Source organism: Chelon labrosus (genome assembly GCF_963514085.1).
Source record: "Chelon labrosus genome assembly, chromosome: 22".
Classification (NCBI taxonomy): Eukaryota; Metazoa; Chordata; class Actinopteri; order Mugiliformes; family Mugilidae; genus Chelon; species Chelon labrosus.
The window spans coordinates 1,764,112-1,788,196 of NC_140355.1; the positions used below are offsets into that span (position 1 = coordinate 1,764,112).

The 24,085-nt window shown below is 42.2% G+C and overlaps 1 protein-coding gene across 1 annotated transcript in view; it reads left to right on the forward strand.

Annotated features, from left to right (window-relative positions):
• Positions 1 to 24,085, forward strand: part of ror2 (receptor tyrosine kinase-like orphan receptor 2) — a 45,718-nt gene that overhangs the window by 9,173 nt on the left and 12,460 nt on the right. Inside the window, exons 2-3 of the mRNA XM_084572255.1 lie at positions 10,907 to 10,978; positions 20,847 to 21,192. Coding sequence (XP_084428381.1) covers positions 10,907 to 10,978; positions 20,847 to 21,192 — 418 coding nt within the window. The remainder of the gene's footprint in view (positions 1 to 10,906; positions 10,979 to 20,846; positions 21,193 to 24,085) is intronic.

Here is a 24,085-nt window from a genome sequence, read left to right on the forward strand (position 1 = left end):
TTTATCAGTTGTTCACTTAGGAAGTTGGCCAGATCACCTCCTGAACTGTGCAACATAAACTGTGTAGTCTGTCAAGTGAGAGAGGGCCCCACCCCTTCTACACACACTTAGAGGTCAAAGGTGAGCTGAGGTACTCGTGCGGCCGCCAGGCATTTTGTGTCGTAGTTTATATATTTGGGATACTCCAATATATTATGACGTATTAATCCTTTTTTTTTTTTTTTTTTGCCGGATAAAACACGAAGGTCTATTATTTATGTGAGTTTCCCAGAAAAAGAAGAGATTGCGGATGTTTTTAATCTTGCTGGTTTCCAACTTTTGCCTGGCCATCGTCTGTTTGGATTAGAAGAAATTTGGAGCCACAGGCAGTGTTGTTGAGTCTGTTTGTAATTATCCTGTTAAAGTGTCCCAGGATGTGTTCTCATGTTTTACGGTGCATACTTCTCTACCTGTGTAACTGTATTCTTTTTGCATGTATGTATATTTGACTTTGGATCCCTCACACATTCCTCCTTAACTCAATTAATAGCAGCAGGTTTAACGCATGCAGCTCTGCACAGTTTGCCTTGGACCCCGGGTTGCTCAGCGTTTTATCAAGCTGCTCATGTGTGGAAAAGTGAAAACCCTCCTAGTGCAAACGTTTTAGACCGCAAAGAAAACAGACGTGTTTTCAGCCTGATAGTGATTCAAACATTTTGAAAGGAGATTGAAAGCTGATGTGAAAGTCTGAATTGATTCAAGTCTTTCAGCCTGCAGTCTATACGAGCTGTTATCTTACATTAACAAGTGATAATCAAATTAAAGGTTTGCCAACACACCCTCCCCTAACACGAATTCCCACATATGCATATGAATAAGGCATCTAATCACAGGGTTGTTTTTAGAAGCATAGAGTTTGTACTAATTGAACCTACAGAATTTCCTCTCTGACTCACAGGTTCTTAATTTGAAAGTGTACTTATCAAGTTATTTCTACTTGGCTGCCATTACCTAATGACCACTTGTCAGTTCATTTTAAGTCTCTGGTTTAATACAAATCTGGGTATTTGGTTGAGCTTGAGGGTAAGGTAAACTTTGCAAGCTGTTTAAAGCTTTAATGCTATCTTCAACAGGCTACAGTCTTTTACCAGTAAGAACTTGCTTAATAATCTTAAACGACTGCTGCACAGTCCATCAAGACTGAAACGGTTTTACAGGAATACAACCCCGAATGAATGGAGTATGCCTTTAACTTTCATGTTTAGCGACCATTTGTAGCCTTTTTAGGATAGCCGTTGTAGTAGAATCATTTATTAGTCACTTTATATTTAGAATATAAGAAACACCCCAGTGATGCATGTCCAACTCCATACGATGCCCCTAAGAATGATGATGTCATTTAGCAAAAACTGAAAAAGTAGAAGAAATAGAAGCTCAAACATGCCACTGATGACAAAGAGTTTAAGTTTGTTTGTTGAACTGCAGCACATCGGCTCATGGAGGTGGCCATACGTACACACTGCGTGCTGAAAGCGCTCTGTAAGCAGTGGTTGGCCCTCACGGCCTGCCATGGGTCTGGAAATATTTTAACAGCAGGCTTGTCAAAGTAATAGCCTGTCCCTCCTCCTCCAGCAGATGCTTTGTTAATCATAGTTTAGAGACGGGGGCCCAAAGTGGAAGAGTTCTGAAGAAAATGGGAGCAGAGTTTTCACGCTTTTTCACGACTAAATCTGTGTAATATTCTGCTGCTGGTACCTTCCAGCTCCACATTCCTGCTCCTCCCTCAGTCTATTTAGATGACGGAAAGAGTGACTAAGAGTGAGCAAGATAAACAGTTGTCACCAGATTTTTGCTTTACCTGCATCCAAAAACCTTCTTTTCCACTGCTCACTCTGGTTTTCCGCAGACCTAAACTGGTATGCACCCGCTTATCAGCGAGTCAATAAAATGCAAATGACTCAGCTCATTCCCCATCACGACCTTCCCTGTCTCGTGTATTGTCTTGTCTTTGAGCCTCCAAATGGCCAAACATTTGAAGGGAAGTGCTTGGTTTTTTATGAGATGGCTATTGTTGTTTTAACTCAGTCATGGGGATGGAGTTACCCCTGTGTAAGCTCCCTCAGTGATGATGGCTTGCAGGGTGGGAAGATAGCATCGGAGCCAGAAAAGGGGAAATTCCATTGCAGGCAAGTGATACCATCTGACAATCCAGAAAGTGCCATGATACAGTCATTATGGCAGAAAGACTATAAACGCGTTTCACATGCATGTTTATGTCTAGATGATAAGAGTGATGGAGCCACTTTGACAAAAGTAATCACATCTGGATATGGTTTGTATTTGAGAGGACCTTCACCACCGGTGCATTTCTGTTTGGAGCTCGGTGCTGCAGTTTTAAGAATGCTTCCATTATGTAGTGGATTCAGGAAGTTATCGTATTGTAGTTTATATTAAATGAATAGAAGTGAAACCTTCAAAAACTACATCAAATCCTTCAAGATTAGTATCAATCACTGTGGGAGCGAGCATAGGGATTTCCAGATGATTCAGAATGCACAGGGTGAGATTGCTGCGACGAGTTCTCAGATTGTGTTTTTCTAAGCATTGTCAAGAGGAAGACTTACAGGGATTGTGGGTGCAATGCATGAAACACAACAATGGCTTAACACTGCGGTGGCGTGGAGTGTGTTGTGTTCCTCCATGCCAACTCTCCCTTTCTCAGAATTTGACTCTCTATAACTACCCCCACTTGAGGCTTAAAGGCGCAACAACAACGCCTCCCCCTTCCGTCTCCAGGCTTTTCACACAGAACTTCAGAATAAAGACTCAGAAGTCCTGCCTGGAAACTTCACTATTAAAGGGGCTACTGCCCTTATCACTGAAATGTTGGAAGAGGATGTCCATTGAAGGTGATCTTTCCTATATGGGTAGCTCACCATATCAGCTCCAAGGTGGCAAGTGTGCAAACTCCAGAAACTCATCACATCTAAGAAAACTCTCCTGTCTTATGACAGCGCTATATACCAATATTTTAGTCTTAAATATTTCAGCCTTATAATAATTTTGCTCTCTCACTTGTTGCTCTATCATTTCTACAGTCTCCTCATCTCTCTCTCTTTTCCTTATTCTCATTGTCTATTATTTGTTTCTAATTGAGTTTATTCTGGTTGAACTCAGTATTCGATGGAGAAGTAGGAACATTTTACAGTTTGGGGTATATTGAAAGTTATATTCTTATACAGTCTTACACTTTCAGAAAGTTGTGGGAATTGTACTCAGGATACAGGAAGCGTTGGTTTGTTATATTTACAGTTTTGGTAGTTAAATTTGTCTGTAATTTGGCACTCTTAAAGCAATAATAGACGTTGTGTGTATTGCATCTTTCAAACTTTTATTCATTTATTTCATTTCTGATGTGCAGGCCAATGCCCCAGACAAACATGAGTGCATGTATTTATTCTGGCCAGACAGACTAGCTGGTGAACATAGTGGAGCTAGAACCAGATATATTTGTAGGAGCTGGTGCAGACCAAACTAGAGCAAAAGAAAGGTGAACATTGGACTTTATATTCATCAGATGGAGGAAAACTGGGATGTGGCTCTGTGTCCGCTGCAAATGTAATGTGGCATTCAGTTGCTAGAGGTTAGCCGTAGCAATTTAAAAAGATGCAAATATGGGGATGATTCTGTAGTTTTCTGACATGTGGTGAAAGTGTGAAATTATTAAAGTAGCTTTAAATGCAAGGTGAAATTAAGTACATTAAGTTTAGAGGATTATCGATCCCCACAGATGTATGTCATAGCAAAGGAGGAACTGAAAAATGAAAACATACACTGTGAAATATTACAGCTCAGCTAAGTTATGTGATTGTTTTTCTTCTCTTTTACTCCAATATTCATGACACTTTTGTGTTATTGAACTCAATTTAATATGTTTTCAAAACTTGAACTTTGAGTAACCCATTGTCTTGGCTTCTTGTGCGTCTTGGCTGTGTGGTCACTGTTCATTTAACTCATGTCTCTAAGTTTTGAGCTGAAAAAAAGCGGTGGGGAGGAGGGAGGGTGATAGGATTTGAATACCGGGAAATACAAGGGCTGCTGCCATTTTTGCATTTTTTAATTAGACTATAAAGATATATTACTATAAAATGATGATACCTTTCAAACAAGGCCCTCCAAAGAGGATTAAACCACGGTATTACAACGTCAGCAAAAGTATTGGCACCATAAGCGTAATGGATGAGTGGATTTTAGAAGCCGTTTCCCTACCAGGAATGCATTCCAAAGTGGCTGTTTTTGGTGGATCAAGTTTTAATGTCTCTCTAAATGGCCTAAATAAAATAAATGTTAAATTTCTACGCAAACAAGATGTTAGTTGAATCTGCCTGAAGTTTAGGTGAACTTTAAAACTTGCCGTTAGTTGTCAAAGTGAAAAATCTAAGTAGAAGCAAAAACATTAGTGCTCTCAACTTAAAATGGCAATTGATATGAATATAGTTCAACTGATCATAACTTGGAAATGTTAGTAGAAATAGTGTTCATGTGACAAGATAAAATGTGTTTTCTTCAGTGGATAATGTAACCTAATCAGTTGTTTTAACTCAGATTAACATTGTTAAGGGAGCAGGTTAAGTTTTACTGACAAAATGTATTACTTTTGCAGGCATGCTTTTAACTGTTTTCTTTTGGAGCAGCGTATCAGAGTGAGTGGGTCCGTGGTATATGGCTTCAGGGCAGTTTGAGCTGTTTTCACCCGAGGTGCTTCCATCAGATGCACTGACCTCCGACTTTTATGAGGGGGTCATAATTTCTGGGTGTCTTTCTGTTTTCTTTCCCAGTGGAGAGAAGGTGTGTGCTGGACAAGTGATTTTGATGAAATACCGACAACACATTCCAACACGTTACATTCAGACTTTCCAGCCCACCCTTAACTGGCTTGGGAAAGTAATAATTTAGGATTTCCGCTCTCATTTTTTCCTTGTCTGATTTGGCCATTGATTTAAGTCCATTCCCCTGGCAGCTCGGTCCAGCAGACAGGACGTTACTTGTGGTGGTGTGTAAATGGCTTCTCCACAAAATTAGCCTGTCATTTAGTTTATGGAGGGGTAGTTCAACATTTCTTTCTTCTGCTGGTCATATGTCTGCCGTTCTGGTTTTAACCAGTATGCTCAACCCACGCAGCACACTCAACTAATTTTACAAGACTTGTGCCTCAGATAGATTTTATCAGGAAAGAATTAAGAGATTAAGTAGGTTGTACTCCCCAGAGGCTGAACCCTTTCTCATTTGAAGTCTTCTCGAGCCTCCCCCATTCATATGACCTCTACTTGTTGAGCACATGCATTCTTCAAGATGGCTAAACTACAGAGTTTAAAGTTTATTTTATTTAATGCCCTCTTCTCTAACCTTTAGACTAATTTAACAGTTTTTAGGCTCAGCACCGGTGACACTCTGTAGCAACTTTCTAATAATCTTTTATGAATGCATGGAAAATGATGATGCATATAAAATATTCACAATCAAATCTTGAAAACGTCTTTTTGAATCACAAGCTAAAATGACATCTAGGTTTAAACGTATGGAACATTTATAGAACAATCTAGAGATGCCCATATCTAGTGATCCCACTGATTTAAAAGCTCAAAGCAGCAGTGTGGGCTTTCTTTCTAAGACTGCACTTAACTCTGTAACTGAGGAGGTCCTGAGTAACTCCCATGACAGAAAACTGAGAGGCTGATCAGAGTAAGAGAGACAGAGGAGGCACACAGTGTGGTCTGAATCGGATATCTAGAAGAAGGTGGCTGACCAGGACTTGACTCATTTAAATTGGGGAGATAATGGCTGCTGTAGCAATGTATATGGAGTCTGAATCGCGGCAGGTCAAGTGCCAGATTAACAGACTGAATGCAGTTGGTTGTGCTGATGCTTTTAGAGGAGAAAGAGAAGTAAAAGCACATTTAAATGAATGTCTTGCACACAACCGAAGCCATTGTAGATGCCTAATATTTACAGCTACCATGTAAAACTTCATTTGAACCTATTTCTAAAAATCAAAGCAAATTGAATTTTGCTGTCTCAAATGATGACAGTGGTTTAACATGGAATGTATGTGTTGGCCTTCCAGTCACACTAAAGGCTAATTTAAAGTACTGCGGGAAATAGACGCCGTAGCTTATACACGTAGCCTACACATGTAGACGCATGTAGCCTACGCCAGTGCGAACCATTTGTACTTGTGTGCCGTCAGTCTGGCTCACTCTGTAAAATGCCACCTAGTCCATGGTGTGTCTTTTTTGTCAGTCAGATTAATTTGTGTTTCTACTTCCTGCTTTACTTCTACTTCCGTCTTCCCTTTCAACAATGGTGACTGAATCTTTCGCCAAAGATGAGTCGTACAAATGTTTATATCTCCGAACCTCCTCAGTTAACCTTTCCTCAATGTGTTACATCTTTATTTATTCAACACAATCAATTAAAAAATTATGGAGATGGAGGAGCAGCCAGACATACTAAGCAGACCAGTCACAGCCCTTGCGGTCTGCGTCGCCGCGATGCGCGGTTACATTTCTGGAGAGGTGTACGTCAGTCTATGGCGTTAGGGTCTGCATGGGGTCTGGGCTGACACTGTAGCTCTTTTCCACTACAGACTTAACAAACAGTCACCAGGAACTTCTTGTAACCAGAACATTAGCTGTGTTTTGTCCAAACACTTCTGGGGACTCCCTGAGGGGTAACTACCCACTGGGGAGCTGCCCCTGAGAGTCACATACCATCAAGGGCTTATTTTTTCTTCACGTTTGCAAAGAGGAACCTGAATTCATGTCATGGCCGGCTGGCACAGCTTTGAGGTGGCGCGATTCACGCAACGACCAATGGAAGCGTCCAGTATAGTTGACTGACATATAACACTAACCCAAACATTTACCTCAAGTGAACACCATCCACGACTTTTGGGTCCTACCACCAAATGCTGACAGTGTTGGATGAACCCAGATAGAGAAGCATGGATGGTATTTTCTTTTCAAATAGAGAGTAGTGACTGCAAGAAGACCTAGCTCCATCCAAGGGCTTCTGCTTGTTTCACTCAGGAACATTTAGGTTGGTAAATATACAAGAGGGTTACCTAGGCAACCAGAGCATGGAACATCCGCTAGAGACCAACTATCATCTTCAAAGTGATGGCTGACAAGCGAATTGCTCAAAATGAGGGGCTGTGGTTTGCATGGCTAACGTTTTACCAATGTTTACACATTTCTTAGCAGTTTTCAGCAGTTTCTGGTTCTGAATTGAGAGTTTCATCCGGTCTCTATCGTCTTACGTAAGAGGGCGAAGAAGAGTGGAAACATAAGCAAAAGCTGTGGGGAACGATGCCTGTCACAGTACATTTTCAGTCCTTCCTTTAGTTTCAGTCTAGTTTGTCAGATAGTGGGAATATTGGTAAGACGAGGAGGGACACGGTTCAAGAAGAAATGTGATTTTCTATTAGCTGTGTCAGCAAGGAGAGATGCCGATCAAAACTTTTCAGTAGCTCAGCGGGATGTGCGTCATTAACTACGTTACTTACTGCATACTCCTTACATATTGTTTTAAAATCATCATGCTGCTTGCAGCGTTAAAACACTCCATTAACCACTAACATTCTTGGAGAGAAGAAAAGCAGTGGTTGAGTTTTCAGTCATGTTTTCCTTCTTTGACACTCTGCGGTTCTTTGCGTCGATCCACTGAGGCTTAACTCAGCCAGCAACACCATTTGTGCCTCTAAAGTAGCACTGCCTTCGGGAAATGTTTGTATAACTCCCGTCTGCTCTCTGCAAACTGTTTAATCGGCCCTTGCTGAAAGCATAAGGAAGGGTTGGGGGTAAGGGCAAAAATGTAGAGGGGTGGAGGATGGGGAGTAGCGAAGACAAAGGTTAGAGGACTGAGTGGCAGGAGGACACACGCATACACACACATCACACACACACACAAGCAGTTTAGACAGGAGAGGGAAGGAAAGTGTTGAGGTGTGCCAGAAGGCCCTCAGTCAAAACCCCAGTAGATGGAGCCGTGGCCTGGCCTCTCAGCTCTCAAAGGACCCTTTCATGGCGGAGGCAGCAGGCTGTTGGAATGCAGCAGCCAGCAGTCTTATTCAGTCCTGGATGGAAAAGCATCCCATTGCTCCCAGTCCCTCATTTTCCAATGCGGCGGATATATGCAATCAATCAGGGCTATTGCCTTGTGAAACCAGCTTTAGGACGCTAAACTCGTCTTGTCTTGGTTGTCTCTTTTTTCCTCTTGTGCCTCACAAACCATGTGTTTATTATATGATAAAAGACGACTGTGCCCTGTCGTGGGGTGCACATAACTCCGTCGACGAGACTAAAGACCCGTTAGTGACTCCTTGAGGTTGATGTATTCATAACACCTTGCAGTACAATAGCACTAGCAGAAGCATACTACATACTGCTGGGGCATCTTTTCATGAGGAGTGAGACGTGTGCCGAGCACAGATGGATTGATGGATGTGTAACAGAGATAATATTGTTTCCAGTAAGAGGAAAAGGGGCCCCCAAAGTAGACCTTGTGGGATACTTTTACCAACTTCCACTCAAAACTGCAGCTTGAGTTCTTCCAAACAGTGAGCCAGAACACCAGTTAACTGAAATAATGCCTCTGGATGTAAAGGGCTAGCATAGTAGGGTACTGGGGATTACCTGCAGCATTAATAGTATGCTGGAAAGGAAAAAAATGTCTTTTCTTTTCTAACAAACAATACTGTCATGGCAACCCCAGTATTAGTATATCTGCCTCTCTTTTGTCTTCCCATTATATTAAATCCACTTAGTCTGTCTGCCTCCACTGAAAATATGTGTTGCGACTATCTGGATTCTTTGACTATTATTCTTATTTGACGATATCCCTGCCTGGGAATTAGAAGCCTGCTCGCCTCAATGTTCTGCACATTGTTTATAAAAGATAAGGTGGGAGATTCTTTAGGTATGGAGCTCCATCAGCCGGGAACCATTGCACCCAACCCTGCTAGATTTAGCTCTGCTCTGTGCAAATTAATAACAGAAGGTCAACGTGACACACTTGATATGCGGAGATGGGCTTTTATCTGGCAGGGAGGGCTTAATGAAAAAAATGCTTTGGCTACAGCCTTGTGGGAAATGTAGGATCCATTGTTTGTGGAGCTTAACCCAACTGTGGACTTCAGTTTTGATTATTTTGCATCAGTCTATATATCTATAAACTATATATCTATCTGGTGAATCCCCCTTTGTGAAACTGTAACACTGAATCACTGAAGTAAACCTTAGATATCTAAACGTAGGGCGCGTACCTGATTTCTGGGCCTGTTTATACACCATTTGAGAATGTTTAGCCATTTGTATTTTCACATTCAGCAATTTACATCAAGTTCTTTTTGGGACCAGATCACTCTTTGTTGTTTCCATTCAGTTTTTCGTTGGGGAATGTCTTCTGCAGTAGATTAGTAACAGATGGGTGCAGTGGGCTGAGAATGATCAATGGAAAGCTCAGAGAAGGACTAGGATTAGTTTTGATGCGTGTGCTTTTTAGAGGGCACTACAAGGATATTGAAGGGCTGATTACGTGTTCTTTCTTAAAAGTACTATGCCTCACATGGCATCGGCCAGAGGGAAACAGTAGACATAATCTAACAGGCACAGCAAGAACAGCGCCTCTTCATCTGATGCTAACATATTTTGGGAAATAATCCATCCTTTTCATCCCAAAAGCGACTGCCTGCATACAATCTATCTGCGGCTGAACTGAACTCCCATCTATGGAGGGGTGTTTGGCTACTGAAAGGAATGCTGTATGGTTTTGTTCACTGAAGTCCTCAGCACCACCAATTTCCTCCACCACCCACATCTGTCAAGCATATGCTCTGTATCACAGAGAAGACAGCGGCCTGCGCCAAGTCAAGTGTAGCTAATAACTGAGCCATACATTGTGCCTGTTCGCATGCGCCTGATCCTGATTAGCTCTCAAGGAGAGCGGACCCCATCAAACAGAGAATCCAGAGTATGTAGTATCGATATTCCTTGTTAAAAAGAAAAATATACACCAATCAGCCACAACATTAAAGCCGCAGAAAAAGCAAATAACATTGATCATCTTGTGATAATTCATTGTTCTGCTGGGAAACTTTTGGACCTGGCATTCGTATGGATGTTACTTATGTATGTAGCACCCACCTAGACCAGACCATGCACCCCTACCCACAAGCAACGGCACACACACAAAAATGATTTATGAACAACTCAAAAAAAAAAAAAAAAAATGAAGAGCACAAGGTGTTGACCTGGCCTCCAAATTCACTAGATCCCAAACTGATCAAGTATCTGTGGGATGTTCCACGGGGGGCCCTCCCCTCAACCCATAGGACCCAAAGGCCCCCACTAACAACATTCTGTTGCCAGACACCACAGGACACCCTCAGAAGGCCCATGTCTGTTTTGGAGGCATAAGGGAGACTTACACAATATGAGGAAGTCATAATGTTATGCCTGATCGGTGTACAGTGACACAGAAGAAATAAAAATGTGTTTTCCTCACAGCCAGGCTGACCTGATCAAATCAAATGATCAACCAGCCCGCTCATTACATTAGATTACATCTCTAAATATACAGTCATTTACTAACTGACAGATTGCCCTAAATGCTACTAAGCACATTTATACTCCTGATATTTCATATTAAAGGCCTAAAAGACTTCCAAGCACCACCCTAAGGACAAACTTCAAATGTTAGGTCCTCTATAAACAGTTCCTCATGCAGTTCTTTTTGTCCAATACGTTCGCATTGTTTGTGGTCTTCTTTGCAGCCTCTCAAGACCACCACCACACAGAGCTAGCCTGGTCTTGTTTTTATTTTGGCTTTGGTTTTAACTCTTCTGTCCTCTCCGCTGCTTTTCCCGCAGCCGATCCAGGCCTTTCAGTGGATGCAGATGGTCTGGCTGAAGCTCAGAGCGGAGCTGCACCCACAGCTGAAGGTAAGAACACTCGTTTTGTTTTTGCCTACAAAGCTCGCTAATTAATAACGAATATATTGTCATCCATACAAAAACTGAGAACATATTTTAAACGGTGGAATTATGTTTTTTTTTTTTTTTTATGAACAACAGCTGGGTGCAGTTACTGTGCACTGTGTCCGTGCTCTGTGGAGTCTTGTTATCACATCAAAGTTTCTGCAGAATGTTTGGCGCTGTTGTGCTTTCACAAAGACCAAAAGCTGTGCTCATTAGCCATATCTGATATCATGAGTGACAAAGAATGACAAAGCCTTGCTAAAGTTATGGAGTCTCATTATTAAGTCTTACTATTCATGCTGGTACATTCTTAGCCCCAAGCCACTAAAACCATGGACTATAAACGACACATCAAGGGAGCAACACTACAGTCGTCAGTGTGCAGCTCAGAGGGACATTTTATTTTACTTTTACAAATGTGTTACTTAGCATGGGCAGACATGTACTGGATAAAACCTAAAATTTAAGTCTGTTCAGGAAAATAATTGATGATGGGAATGGCTTGTTAGAATTAACTCAGTAAACTCTGTCTTGTATTTCTTGGTCAGGTTCTTCTCAAAAGCTATTTGGGTTAAATCAACTTTCTAAGGGTGTGACGTGATTATTCAAAATTATTGCTTAAAAACTAGCCAAGTGAAACACAGATGCACTCGTTAGGCGAATCTCTCTTGCTTTATTTGGCAGGTAAAAATAAAGTTGGAGTTGGGTGGGGTCATTTGGGCTGCTTTTCTAATTAGTTTTTAATGCTGATTTGAAACCAACCCTAAGTGCGTTTGTTCCTTCCAAGACAGTGTGTGCTTGTGTGAGTGCACTGAATCTGCTCTGCTCGTGCAAAGAAGGAGATACCTGTTGCACTGCCATCAGTCTGTCTTCAGCGGTTCAAGCAGTTGTTTGAGCTGATGCTCTCCAAAGAGTAGAGGCTCCATAGGTCTATCAGTGGAGTACACGATCTCATCAAATGGCTTCCTAGTAGCCAAATGTGAAAAGTGGTTGTTGGCTGCTGTGGTTTGTTGATGCATGATTTCTAAGCTTCTACTTAGGATATGATACACTAACCAACCTGGGTAGTTAAAGTACTTAAGAAAATACTCATTTAATATTTTGGATGATATTCCGTTCTCCAATACATCATTGCTGAACTAAAAAGGCCATAATAATAATAATAAAATTGAACTGAAAATCCCTTAATCACTACTGCATGTTGTATACTGCAACTAACTCTTTTACATTTCTGTTTGTGACTGCTATAAACAAATGAGACACTCTGTTTGTGGCTAGGCTAACCTAACTGCCTCCCAGCTACAGCTGTCTTCTAACGTCTGAGACACCAGAGGTGGTCTAATCACGCACGCGAATGCAAACTCAAGATCGATTTCACACTTTTTTGCATTGTGGAGTGTGTCACCCGAATATTCGTGGAGCTGAGCGACTGAATGCTCTGAAACCCACGGTGGACAGTCAGGCAGGGGGTGCAGTGAGTCGGATTGCTGAGGAGGATCTGAGAGTACGTGAGGCTGTGTATTAGTTCAGACAGATACGATGGAGCTTGGTTGTGAAGAGGCTTGAAGGTAAGCAGCAGGATCTTGCGCTCAATATGTGCAGTCTAGGGAGGGAGTTCGGGTGATGATGCAAGGTGCGGCGTTTCGGACCTGTTGAAGTTCATGAAGACATTCAGAGGGTGGACCAAAAACAAAAAGAAAAAAAAGCAGAATTACAGTAACCGACGTGTGATGTAGCGAGGGCGTGGACATTCATCACCACTTCCTTCAGATAGGAATGTGATTCCTGAGTGAGTTCAGTACTGCCCTCCTGGGAGGTTTGTTTCCTCTCCCAGTGTGTAAGAAACCACACGGATTAAGTGTGCTGTTACACACACAAGACTGCACGTTGAAGGAGTTTACTGGAATTGCATGTTTGTGTGGACTGAGCCAGGCATGGTCATTTACGTGCTCATAGCTGAAGTAGACTAATTAACCAGCCAATAACTAAGGTACCTTGACAGCAAAACAGTATGGGCACCTGTTCAGTGCGTATTCCTTTGGACTTTATGGTAATCAAATTTCCGTTGAGGTATCAATTCATACTGGGACTATGTAACCAGAGGTGAAAAAAAACAGTGGCATGCTCTGCATCTATCGTTTAACCTAACTGTTCATGTTTAACTCAGCCTTATCATGCTGTTAGTGGTATAATCTTCAGGCACCACATTCATTTTGCTTTGTTTAACAGGTGTGCCTGGTTTGGCACATGTATACACTAGTGTGGTTAAATATGATGTGACTGTAGTGATATGCAGATCGTATGCTGCACTGGGCCCAGTGTAACGCGAGATTTGTTATACTTGTTTATAGTGTCTGCTGCCAAATTGAATAAATCTGTTACGTTTACAAATTGTTGATGCCATGTTCCCTTACATTGTTTTACATGTACAGACAGGTATCCTGAATTAAATATATTGGGGTTATTGTGGTATTTTGTGACTACCTGTTTTTGTCTCTATGTACTGTCAGTAAGGATCAGTACTTGGTTCCGGCCTAGACCCTCTGTTTTTATACTAGTTTCTTGCTCTGAGGACTCATGATGTTATTGGACTCTTCAAATGAACATAACTGTGAGATGATATTGGAGCGTATTTTGTGCACAGTGCTCGGTAAGGACTCCATCTGTATTTATGAGGTGTTTTTGAAGATTTACATCTTAGGAAGGAACCTGTTGGCTTTCTGCTGGGAGCAACAGACTGGGCAGGAAGTGAGGAAGTGTGGAGAAATGAAAAACACATTGTTGGAGGATTTGTTGACAAAAAGGAGAATATTAAAAGTCACAGTGGAAGTATGTTTTAAGTTCAGTTTTGATTTATTAATACCTCAGTCTTAATTGTGTATTCATGTCCTTTGTTTCTATTAGTCATTGGGAACACTCTATTCATCAGATGTATGAGAAATCTAGAAGTGGTGGCAGCGAAGGCAGATACGCAGTCCGCATTTCTTGTTTTAAACTAGGTTTCCTCAGGTCTCTTGGCTGTATTAAAGCGTTCATTAATGATTCCAAACAGGTTTGTTAATGGCTGTGCCTTCTGTTTTATAACCCTGTCCTCTTGACTTAGCTCAGTCATGCAGCATGGTGGGTGTTCAGTGAGGCCTCCTGGCCTGCAAGCATGAATCATGTTATAATTTAAGGGGAAGCTTCAACACTGCTGCTGCAAGGTCTGTTTAATACCAGGGTAGGCAAATGAAATGGTACAATGCAAGGACTGTTTGCGTTGACCATCGGTTCTCCGGGGGCCAAGGAGAGCACTGAGAGTATAATCTCTTTCATGAACATTTTGGATCAGTATTTAGAAAGCGAAGCAGTTGCTGCAGGGCTTTCTTTCTAATTATTCTTTACTTGTTACAATAATTATGTTCAGTTATATTAATTAAGTGTAGTAAGGATGTTCATGGAAGTCACTATTTACAGTAAGTAACAGTCAGTTAAAGTGGAATGTAAATATGTACAGCATTGGGTTCTGGATCCTACTGTGGGCCCTGGTCGTGCCTTGCTTACCAAAAATAATTAGAAAAACTCAAACCAACCTTGAGCAGATACTAAATTTAAATAATCTCCTTCTGTTGGATTGTGTGATCAAACCAAAACACCATCATTCAGCTATAGGTTTAGACCAGGTTTATCTTTACCGTACCTGGTCTACTTTAGCCAAATGTGTTTGACTTAGGAATAGCTCCTTAACTCTGACTCAAACCTTTCATTTGTTGCATTTCTTGAGCAGTCGTTAGGCAAACAAGCTGGTGGTCCAAGTGGACCGAGCTTTGGAGGCTTGCCAGAGAGTCGGCTTTGCGAGAAAGCTGCTTTTCATTACCTCTATCTCGTGGGGATAAGGCTAATCAATCAAGCACTTCAGCCTTGATATTTGAGACAGTCATGCCTTAAGTACTTTAGTAGTCACAAAGTAGTTTGGATTTTGACCACGACGGTTGATGTCTGAATCGGCCAGTGAGGGCCCAGCCTGCATGCAGGCACGTTGCCTTTACCTCTACAGGATTATATTACATGTCATGAGTGAATGTGATGGATAGGAGAGTTGGGTACATTGATTCATAATAATACAGTCAAAATTTGGCAGCAAACTTGCATTGCTGATGGGATAAGATTGGAATTTGGAATGTGAAGCTCACTTTTTATGTTATTATCTGCTGCACAGTGCTGCACAGAATCACATTTTTTGATGCCACGTCCACACAGAACATCAGTGTCAACAAAGCCGATCCCAGCTTTGGGAAGGAACTGAGGATTTGATTAGCATAATAACCCAAGGCTGAGAAATAGAAGAAGTAGAAGATGTCTGTACAGCTCATGTAAACCTATACAGTAAAATTTTGAAAACCTAATGTGCAGTGGATTGATGTTTAAAAATATGATGCCGCGGGAAGGAAAGGGTTGGCTGAACTAGCTAGGTGATTAAATAAAGCTCCATCCTCAGTAGGTACAGCTTTCAGCAAAGCAGAGATATTTAGGATGTCTTCTTAGGTTGATGAGTGATCAGGTGGAGAACCTGAATGCATTTGCTGAAAACGTTGGGAGCAGTGATGAGACTGTCGTGCCAGGAGTTTCTGAAAGACAAAAGTGTGTGATGGTTATATTTTTATGACCACGCGCCCAGAGCAATGCTGATACCCTGCGCTGGTGATTAGTGTTTGTTTTGGGGTCCTTTAATCACTACAGCAAGCCCGCCGTCTCATCTTTCCTTACCTGCCCTGCCCTTACACACTCATTCATACAGTCACAGCACTTCCTTAAATGACAGATGAAGACCTTATAATTAAAGAGCTGCGTGGTGACATCACTCATCTGTAGCCCGCCCTGAGCAGAGCTCTGCTGTGCCAAGATGGGAAGCTGGCCACACATCTCCGTTTTTCCATTGCGTAAACCCAAGAGCCTGGCAGCTGCTGGAAATGCAGATGATACCAACAGCTACGAGACGTCTGAGTGTCTGTGTTTATCGTCGTCTCCGCGCCCCAACCATTCCTTTTTATTCCCATATACATAATCTGCATAGCTAACTGGGACCCTCGCAGAGAGGCAAGAGTACTGTAAAAATATCCCAACATTCCTGCATCACCTCTGCAGTCACACTGACCGTAGAGCTAAATACAGCATGGCATGTGGAAATGTTAACAATGGGGATAATGATAATGGTTTGGCTAATTACCTAGATGTCATCCAACTGTTTTAGAATTATCCTATGATCATATTAAATAATGTAATGCAATACGAGTTTAAGAACAACCTGCATTAATTTCCATACCCAGTGGGCCAGTTGTTAGAAATCCCTATCGGTGTTTTCCGAATAACAAGAACCCAGTATCCGTCTAACTCCAAGGCCATTTAAGGGAGAATTGTTCTAAATGAACAGTTGGTGAGCAGCCAGCAGCGTCTTAAGCCTGCAGAAAGAGGAAACGGAGCTGCACTCATTTTCCAAATTGGAATATGGATGGCGCAACTCCCGCTCTCTAGTGGCCTGGTTACGCTTGTCCTTGTTTACCTTTGTTTTTCATTTGTGTCCTTCCCTCTCTCTGTCTTTCTATCACCAAAGGCCATTCGCCCAGCTTTACTTCATCTGCAGCCGCACTCCCTGCACAAATAAAGACTGCGGTCTCTAGTCATTTTTCTGAAAGAGAGATGTTCTTGTAGTGTGTTCTTACTATTACACAGTAAGAAAGACATATTGTTGCTACAGATACAGTCTACCAACACATTTTCATCCCATAGCTCCCAAACCACCCCGAAATCCTCATGTCAAGCCTTTTTTTTTGTCGACTTGGTTCTAATACGCTCTAATGAAATCATCATTCAGAGTTCGGGGGTATAGTCAGACGTACAGTAGATGTGTTTTTTTACCATATCAGCACGAAGGTACTAGGTTCCAATCTGCCCTCCAGCTGGGGCCTTTCTGTGCAGAGTTTGCATGTTTCTCCCCGTGTCCATGTGCGTTTCCTGTGAGTGCTCTGACGTCCTCCGGATATGCATATTAATTGGTGAATGCAATGATTCCAAAACTGGCTGTATGTGTGTGAGTTCGAGTGGTTGTTTGTCATTCTGTGTTAGCCCTCTCATTGACAGGGTCTACCCTGCCTTTCTCCCAATTATAGCTAGGATAGGCTCCAGCCCCTGTAACCTTCTAGACCATAAATTATAGGTTATGGTTGGAGTAGTTATTGTAATGCATTACTAAATGAACTATCAAATATAGAGTATACAAAAGGTGGCTGCCTTAATATTGTCATTATCACTCCTGCTGTGCTGCACTTGGTGCTACTTGGATCACTTTGTGAGAAAGTGAAAACTGAGATCCTACCTCAAATCATCTGCTGATGTGTTCATCAACAGCAGTAATACGCACGTGGTGGTGAAGATTTAATTGCGGTTGACACGAATACTAATACGGCAAGAGAAACACTCAGTGAACACGACACAAAGTATTGAGAAGAATAAATAAGCCGTGTTCAGCTGTCTGATGATGTGTGTGCAATGTCCCCGAGCTGCAAGAGGGAATGAACATTCAAGTTAGTTTATGACTCCTGACCACACATGCTGACTGCACATGTGTGACCAGGTTTGCGTATACACGCACTGGGTGTACTTTAAACAGAGCCACATGTGTGTGTCGTCCACTTCATTCATACTGGAGTATATCTGAGCCTTTAGTTGTTGGTTGTTATTTTTGTAAGTCAACAACGGAATGGATTCAATTTATGTCTGTTTCCTTCACGATACTCAGTCTGTCCAGTTTAGGGAAAAATAAAGGGAAGGACCCAGTTGTAGGGCATACACAAGGAGGCAAGTCCAGATGGAATTTAATGAGACAGACTTGCAACAAAAGGCACTGCAGAGCTGAGGCAGGGAAATCCAAAAGGAGTCCAACAAAATAAATCCAAAAATCCCCTCCCAAAAAAAACTCCAAAGGATCAGAAACACAACAGATGAAGAAACACAAGGAGCTACAGGGAACGACAGACAAGCATCTCTGGGAAAAACAGGCAAACTGGCAGAAGACAGGAAACAATTGGGAAATGAGACACAGGTGAAACCAGTGGGGGCAGAGCTAGCAATCAGAGGGAAAACACAAGAAGCAAAAACAGAAAGATACAGGTACAAGGAACGCTTTAAAGTAACACAGGAAGTATGCAAAACACAGATCAAAGGAAACAAGAAATCAAATAATGTATGTTTTACATTACATTAAGTCTAACATAGCACAGGCAATCAGGCCATGCTATCTTTACTGTCTAAACTGAGAACACTGATAAGGACTGGATACAAAAAAAGAAAAAAAAAAAACTCTTTCTTGGCTTCAGAAGCTTGCTAATAAACATCCTTTATCTTCAGTATATCCAGAACAGACAAAATCTGTGGTCATGAGGGACTCACAGGAAGGCAGTATTTATTTCATCGTGAATGTCCTTTGCAAAATCCACACTTCCTTGTCACCCAGAGATAAACATACATTTGGCCTCGGGCAAGTCAGTTGCTGCTTGCGTTTGTCTTGTGGTTTAGCGGCGAGATGGCACATAGTATAAAGACAATACACAGAAACCAAAAGAGGAAATCACTACCAGCTTTTTAATTCAGTTGTTAGTGAGCTGACAACATAGTATTTCCACAAGAGGAGTTCAAGAGAAGCTACAGCAGTATTACTTTGTATACCTTCCTGCCTTCGGAAAAGATAGATTGGCTCATTACATCTGTATCCTCACATCAGTGTCATTGTACTGTATGTCAGACATTAAGCAACAAGCAGTTGTCAACAGTTCACAAAACAAGTACAAACTATTAGCGAAGAAGTACATCAGTGCATACCCATGTATTGTGCTATTACCTGAGTTTCTGTTGTTTTATCCACCCCATTTATGCCAATGAGTTTTGGCTAAATATGAAACAGTTCAACAGTATCACCTCCAAGTGAGCAGAAGCTTTGATCAACAGTTTCTTTATGTCACATCAAAACATTGGAAGGTGGGGTTCATTGGAGGTATTTTTATTACGACTATTGTATACTGCTTTAATTAAGCTAAGCGTCATGCACGGTCCATATCTCGGCATCAATTTGACGCCGTAGCTATGACGTCAGCACAGATCATACGTCACGTAGCCCTTACGTGCACCTCCCCAGAAATGTAACTACGCGCCATGGCAGCGCAGACCGCAAGAGCTGTGATTGGTCCATTTGGTAGTAGCGTATTTCCACTGTAGTATATCTGGCTGCTTCTCCATCTCCGCAAAATTTCAATTGTATTGTTACGAATCAATAAAAATGGAACACTCTGAGGAAAGGTTAAGTGAAGAGGTTCGGAGACTTGTATGGCTCGTCCTTGGTGAAATTCCGGCGAAAGTTTCAGTCCACTGTTGAAAGTGAAGCAGGAAGTAGAAACAAAAATGAACCCAACTGGCAAAAAAGACACAGCGCCAACTAGTGTTTGGGTGGAGTTTTTACAGAGCGAGCCAGAGTGACAAGCGTACAAGTATGAAAGGCTCGCACCTGCATGGGCTATGTGCGTAGGTTACACCGTCTACGTCCTGCGGTACTTTAAGTGAGCCTTTAGTGTGGAAGTCGGACCAATTTCCCAGCGTACAATTTTGTTGCGGCGTAAAGTTGGTCTGGAACCCCTCTGTTGGGATCTGATTATGCTGCAGCAAAGATCTGCCAGGCCAGTCAAATCACTGGGGTTATGGGCAGAAGACGTATTCATACACGTCATCTGAGAGCTGTTGTGTTCAGTTTGTTTACAACTAAACGGCTCTGATTGGTTGTAGGACTATCCAGTTGCATGCAGTGGTATTTTTGTTCTGTATCAGTTGAAACACTCACCATAATGAGATCCAAATGGTGTATTACCAGACTCATATTATGATGAGAATTGAGTCTGACGGCACCAGGCTGGGCAGGTGTATCAGGTATTAAAAAATGGCAACAAAGAGGAGACTTGCATGACAGTCTAGTGTCTCCGTGACTGCCGCCAGGAGTTTCATCAACCCTTTTGGCAGATCTGCGCTGCATCCAGAGAATGGTGGGCTGCTTGTGCTCCTGCCATATGTTGTTTGTCTCATGTCCCCACACATGGAGCCATACTGGAGGCTCTGGCCCCATTTTGTAAACCCCTGTGGGTCACTGAAGACTGCAACATGCCCTAATCACTACTCACATTTTTGCCTGGTTTATAAAAGAATAGTCACTGCTATCCCGGAGCTAATTTTACCACAAGCTGATCTTTAATCATAGCCATGTGATGTGCATGTTCTTCATCTGGTTTCATCTAAATGGACTTGATGGGACAGATGGGCCTCTTGGCTGTGATGAAGGACCATGCTTTTGCAGATATTACTGTATGGAAACTGTGTGCACAATGTCAAAGCAGGAAGTGGGGCTGCAAACTGTGATAGATTTTTATAGCTGACACTGTTTCACCATTTGTCTTTGTGTGGCTTTGTTTATTGGGGGTTTGTTTAGAGTCCGTATGACTGGCTAACAAGCAGTGATGTCACCATGTTCCTTGGCAAGGCAAGATTTAGCATTACACTAACATTATCAGACAAGGATCATTTCTCAGGCACTTTTTTTCATTTTCCTCAAAAAAACCTTCAAAACTTGGTGCCTGCATAACATTACCCACATTGAAACTAGGACTCCCAGCACCTGGAAACACTTTGATGTGTACTCTCGGCTGTGAACGGTCTTATCATAAACACTGGAACAGATGGCAGACCACGAAAATAAGATCAGAGTTGTAAGAAAACAGAGCAGTTTTAATTCTCCCCAATGTTTTTCCGTCTCCTCAAGGTTATTTCTTGGAGTTCCAGGAGCCTGTCAACAATATCACCCACTTCCAGGGCCAGACAGCCACACTGCACTGCAAAGTGTCAGGAAACCCTCGACCGTCCATCCGCTGGCTCAAGAACGACGCCCCCGTAGTTCAGGAGCAGGGACGCATAACCATACGCAAGACAGAGGCCGGGTCCAAGCTCCGCATCCAGGACCTGGACACAACAGACACCGGCTATTATCAGTGTGTCGCCTCCAACTCACTCAAGGTCATTTCTGCCACAGGCGTCCTTTATGTCAAACTAGGTAAGCTTCACAATTATTTACTCCACAGCTTAGTTTCACTGGGCCAAAACTATATCTTGTGTTTAATTTATACAACATCTGTTTTACACAGTAGGTAGCTGTGCAGAGAGCTTGTGTTTTTATTATGTGCCTCTTAAAAGTTACTTCGTACTGTAACTGCAAAAACCTGTAATAGCTACGGTTTGCTTGTAGAGTGATAAAACCAAATGAGACACTCCTAATATTTATTATGTGCACTTCATTTATGTTCTTTTTTGGATTTACAGGACAGATGCCTACACGTGGACCAGATGAACCGTGAGTAAACACCTTTTGCTTTAATGTTTGTCAGTGTTCTTTAAAGCTGCAGGGAAAAAAGTCTTCCAAGTGAAGGACAAGAAAGAAATGCAGATCTTTTAAGTAATACCGTATCACACATTAAACGTGGCTTTGAGACATTTGTAGCATCACTGATGGAGAGCAACATCTGTGGTCAACTCTGATGTATTTCAGTGAAATTAGGCGTTCACAGCAGGAAATCATCCTTAGAACCATCTTAAACCGCTGTGGCACTGTTACCCACTGTTCTGTGGTAAATCTACTAAATTAGTTTTGCTTAGAGAAGGCTAAACACACTGCTTCATCAGAGCTGAGGCTTGTGTGACACGCTTAATGCTTACTGCACACAGCTGTAGCACACTGAAGAACAGAGAAGAGTAGATTACACTGATGGTGTGACTTGTGGGGCTTCTGTGGATGTTTAAGGGCCCGTCCACACGTACGAAAACGATCTTTTTCCTCTCCGTTTTCGATCATCGTTTCAAGAAATATCCGCGTCCACAAGGATCCGTTTCAGCACGACCGAAAACGCTACTTCCTATTCCAGGCCTATAAGTGGCGCTGTTTCGGTTTCAGAAATTCACCAAAAAGGGAGATGAAGATGCGGAGCATGCGCATAAAGCTTGAGCGCTGTTTACAAATCGCCTTTTTTGCTCAGCGTGGTGGCACAGGAGCATGATATGTTGCCCTAGTAACCCTAATAGGCTCAACATCGTCTCCAGCATGAAAACTAGCATGTAGTCCACCATTGTTGTTGATGTTGTTACGAGACGTCTCGCGGGATGTGGAAGGCTGCTCGGGAGTGTGGCGATGACGTCATCGTTTTCCCCGTTTTAGCCGTCCACAAAGAAACGCAAGAGCTGCGTTTGCGAATTTCTCCACCCTGGGACCCGTTTTCAGAAAAGTGCGTTTTAGGGCAATGCGTTTACAGGATACGTGTGGACGATCGGCCAAAACGATGAAAAACTTATGCGTTTCGGCGTTTTTGCGTTTCTGTGTGGACGGGCCCTAAATCTAATTCTAGATTAGAAAACACACTGAAAGGCTTATAAAGATTCACTTAATGCTGGGAAGTAAAGGTGTTGTCTCTGCTCTTATGTCATCATTATATTAACACTGTGAGCAGCATCAACATACACTGATCAGTCATAACATTATGACCTTATATTATGTAGGTCTCCCTTTTGCCTCCAACACAGTCATGACTGAATGGACATGAGCCTTCTGAGGGTGTCCTGTGGTGTCTGGGAACAGAATGTTGTTAATGGGGGCCTGTGGGTCCTATGGGTTGAGGATCTAGTGAATTTGGAGGCCAGGTCAACACCTTGTGTTGTTCTTCATGTTTTTTTGACTTGTTCCTAAAGTGTTTTTGTGTGTGTGTGCCCTTGTCAGGCTGCATCCTGCTGGGGAAATAAATGGAGGCCGTGAGTCTCAATGAAAGCTAGGAATAGTAACAGCCAAGCTGGGTAGTGTTGAGTATACTTGCTTTGAGTTGCTTTAGAGTGCTCACACTAAGTATATGACTATTTCCTGGAGTCAGTATGCACCAGTGCCCACAAGATATGTACCGCACCTGCAAATATACTAAATTTGTTTGTTTTTGACCAGCAACAGAGTGAGCTCAACAAACCCTTCAGCCACAGAAAGACAGTCACACACAGTTAGTCCTTTTGCAGTTTAATTATATTTAGTGATTACATTTAAAAAACAAACAAACCTGATATTTGTGGTTGTTGCAACGTCGCCAACGTCATGGACTGTGCATGTGAAAGACAACATGGAATAAAACAAGAGTTAGAATTCATAGGCCCTTAGTTACATGTATCTCCATCTCCACATATCTTCCATTTCATTCTTCCTGACTGCCAGAGGGCCAGTTCAGACCTTGCATTAATATCTGATCTGGGCTATCCGGTGCAAGTGACAAGCTTTAGGTACGTGTGTTCAGGACTGGCGTCAGAACGTGCGTCTCCAGATGCCCCTCCAGACCTGATCTTTGAGCTCTGTATGTAAATAAACCCCAACATCCTCTGGGACCATAATCTCCAGTAATTTGGTATTCAAAGCACTTTACAGTCACAATGACATATATATCCATTCAGTCGCACAAGTGCACACACATTACACGCCAGTGTCATGCCCTGGGACCAATGTTGGGGTTCAGTGTCTTGCTCAAGGACACAAGTGTTGCATGTTCTGGGGATCGTACTGCTAACCCCTGGTTTGTGTAGAACCAGCTCCACCTATCTATGTAGTGTACTATTTACCACCAGCACCTTTTCATCTGTGTTTCTTTGAAGTGTCAATTTAAATTTGGGCTAAGATCATAGGATAAAGGCTATGTTTGGTTTCACACCAATTATCCTGTGGGATTAAAGTTTAAGGTTTAGATTTTAGATTAGATAGAAAAAAATACCACAGCTAACAACTAAATCCCCAATTATATCAGCTAAACTAGTCAGTATCGTTGGTGTTTAGGAAACGACTGTGGTCAATAAATATCTTTGTAAGATTAGAGATGCAAATACATGTGTTAGAAGTGCCTCCTCAAAGCTGAAATGGGCCTGTAAGGACATGTCAGCTCATAGTCATACCTTCACCTCTTTGACTGACTATTAGAAATGTTGGAAGAC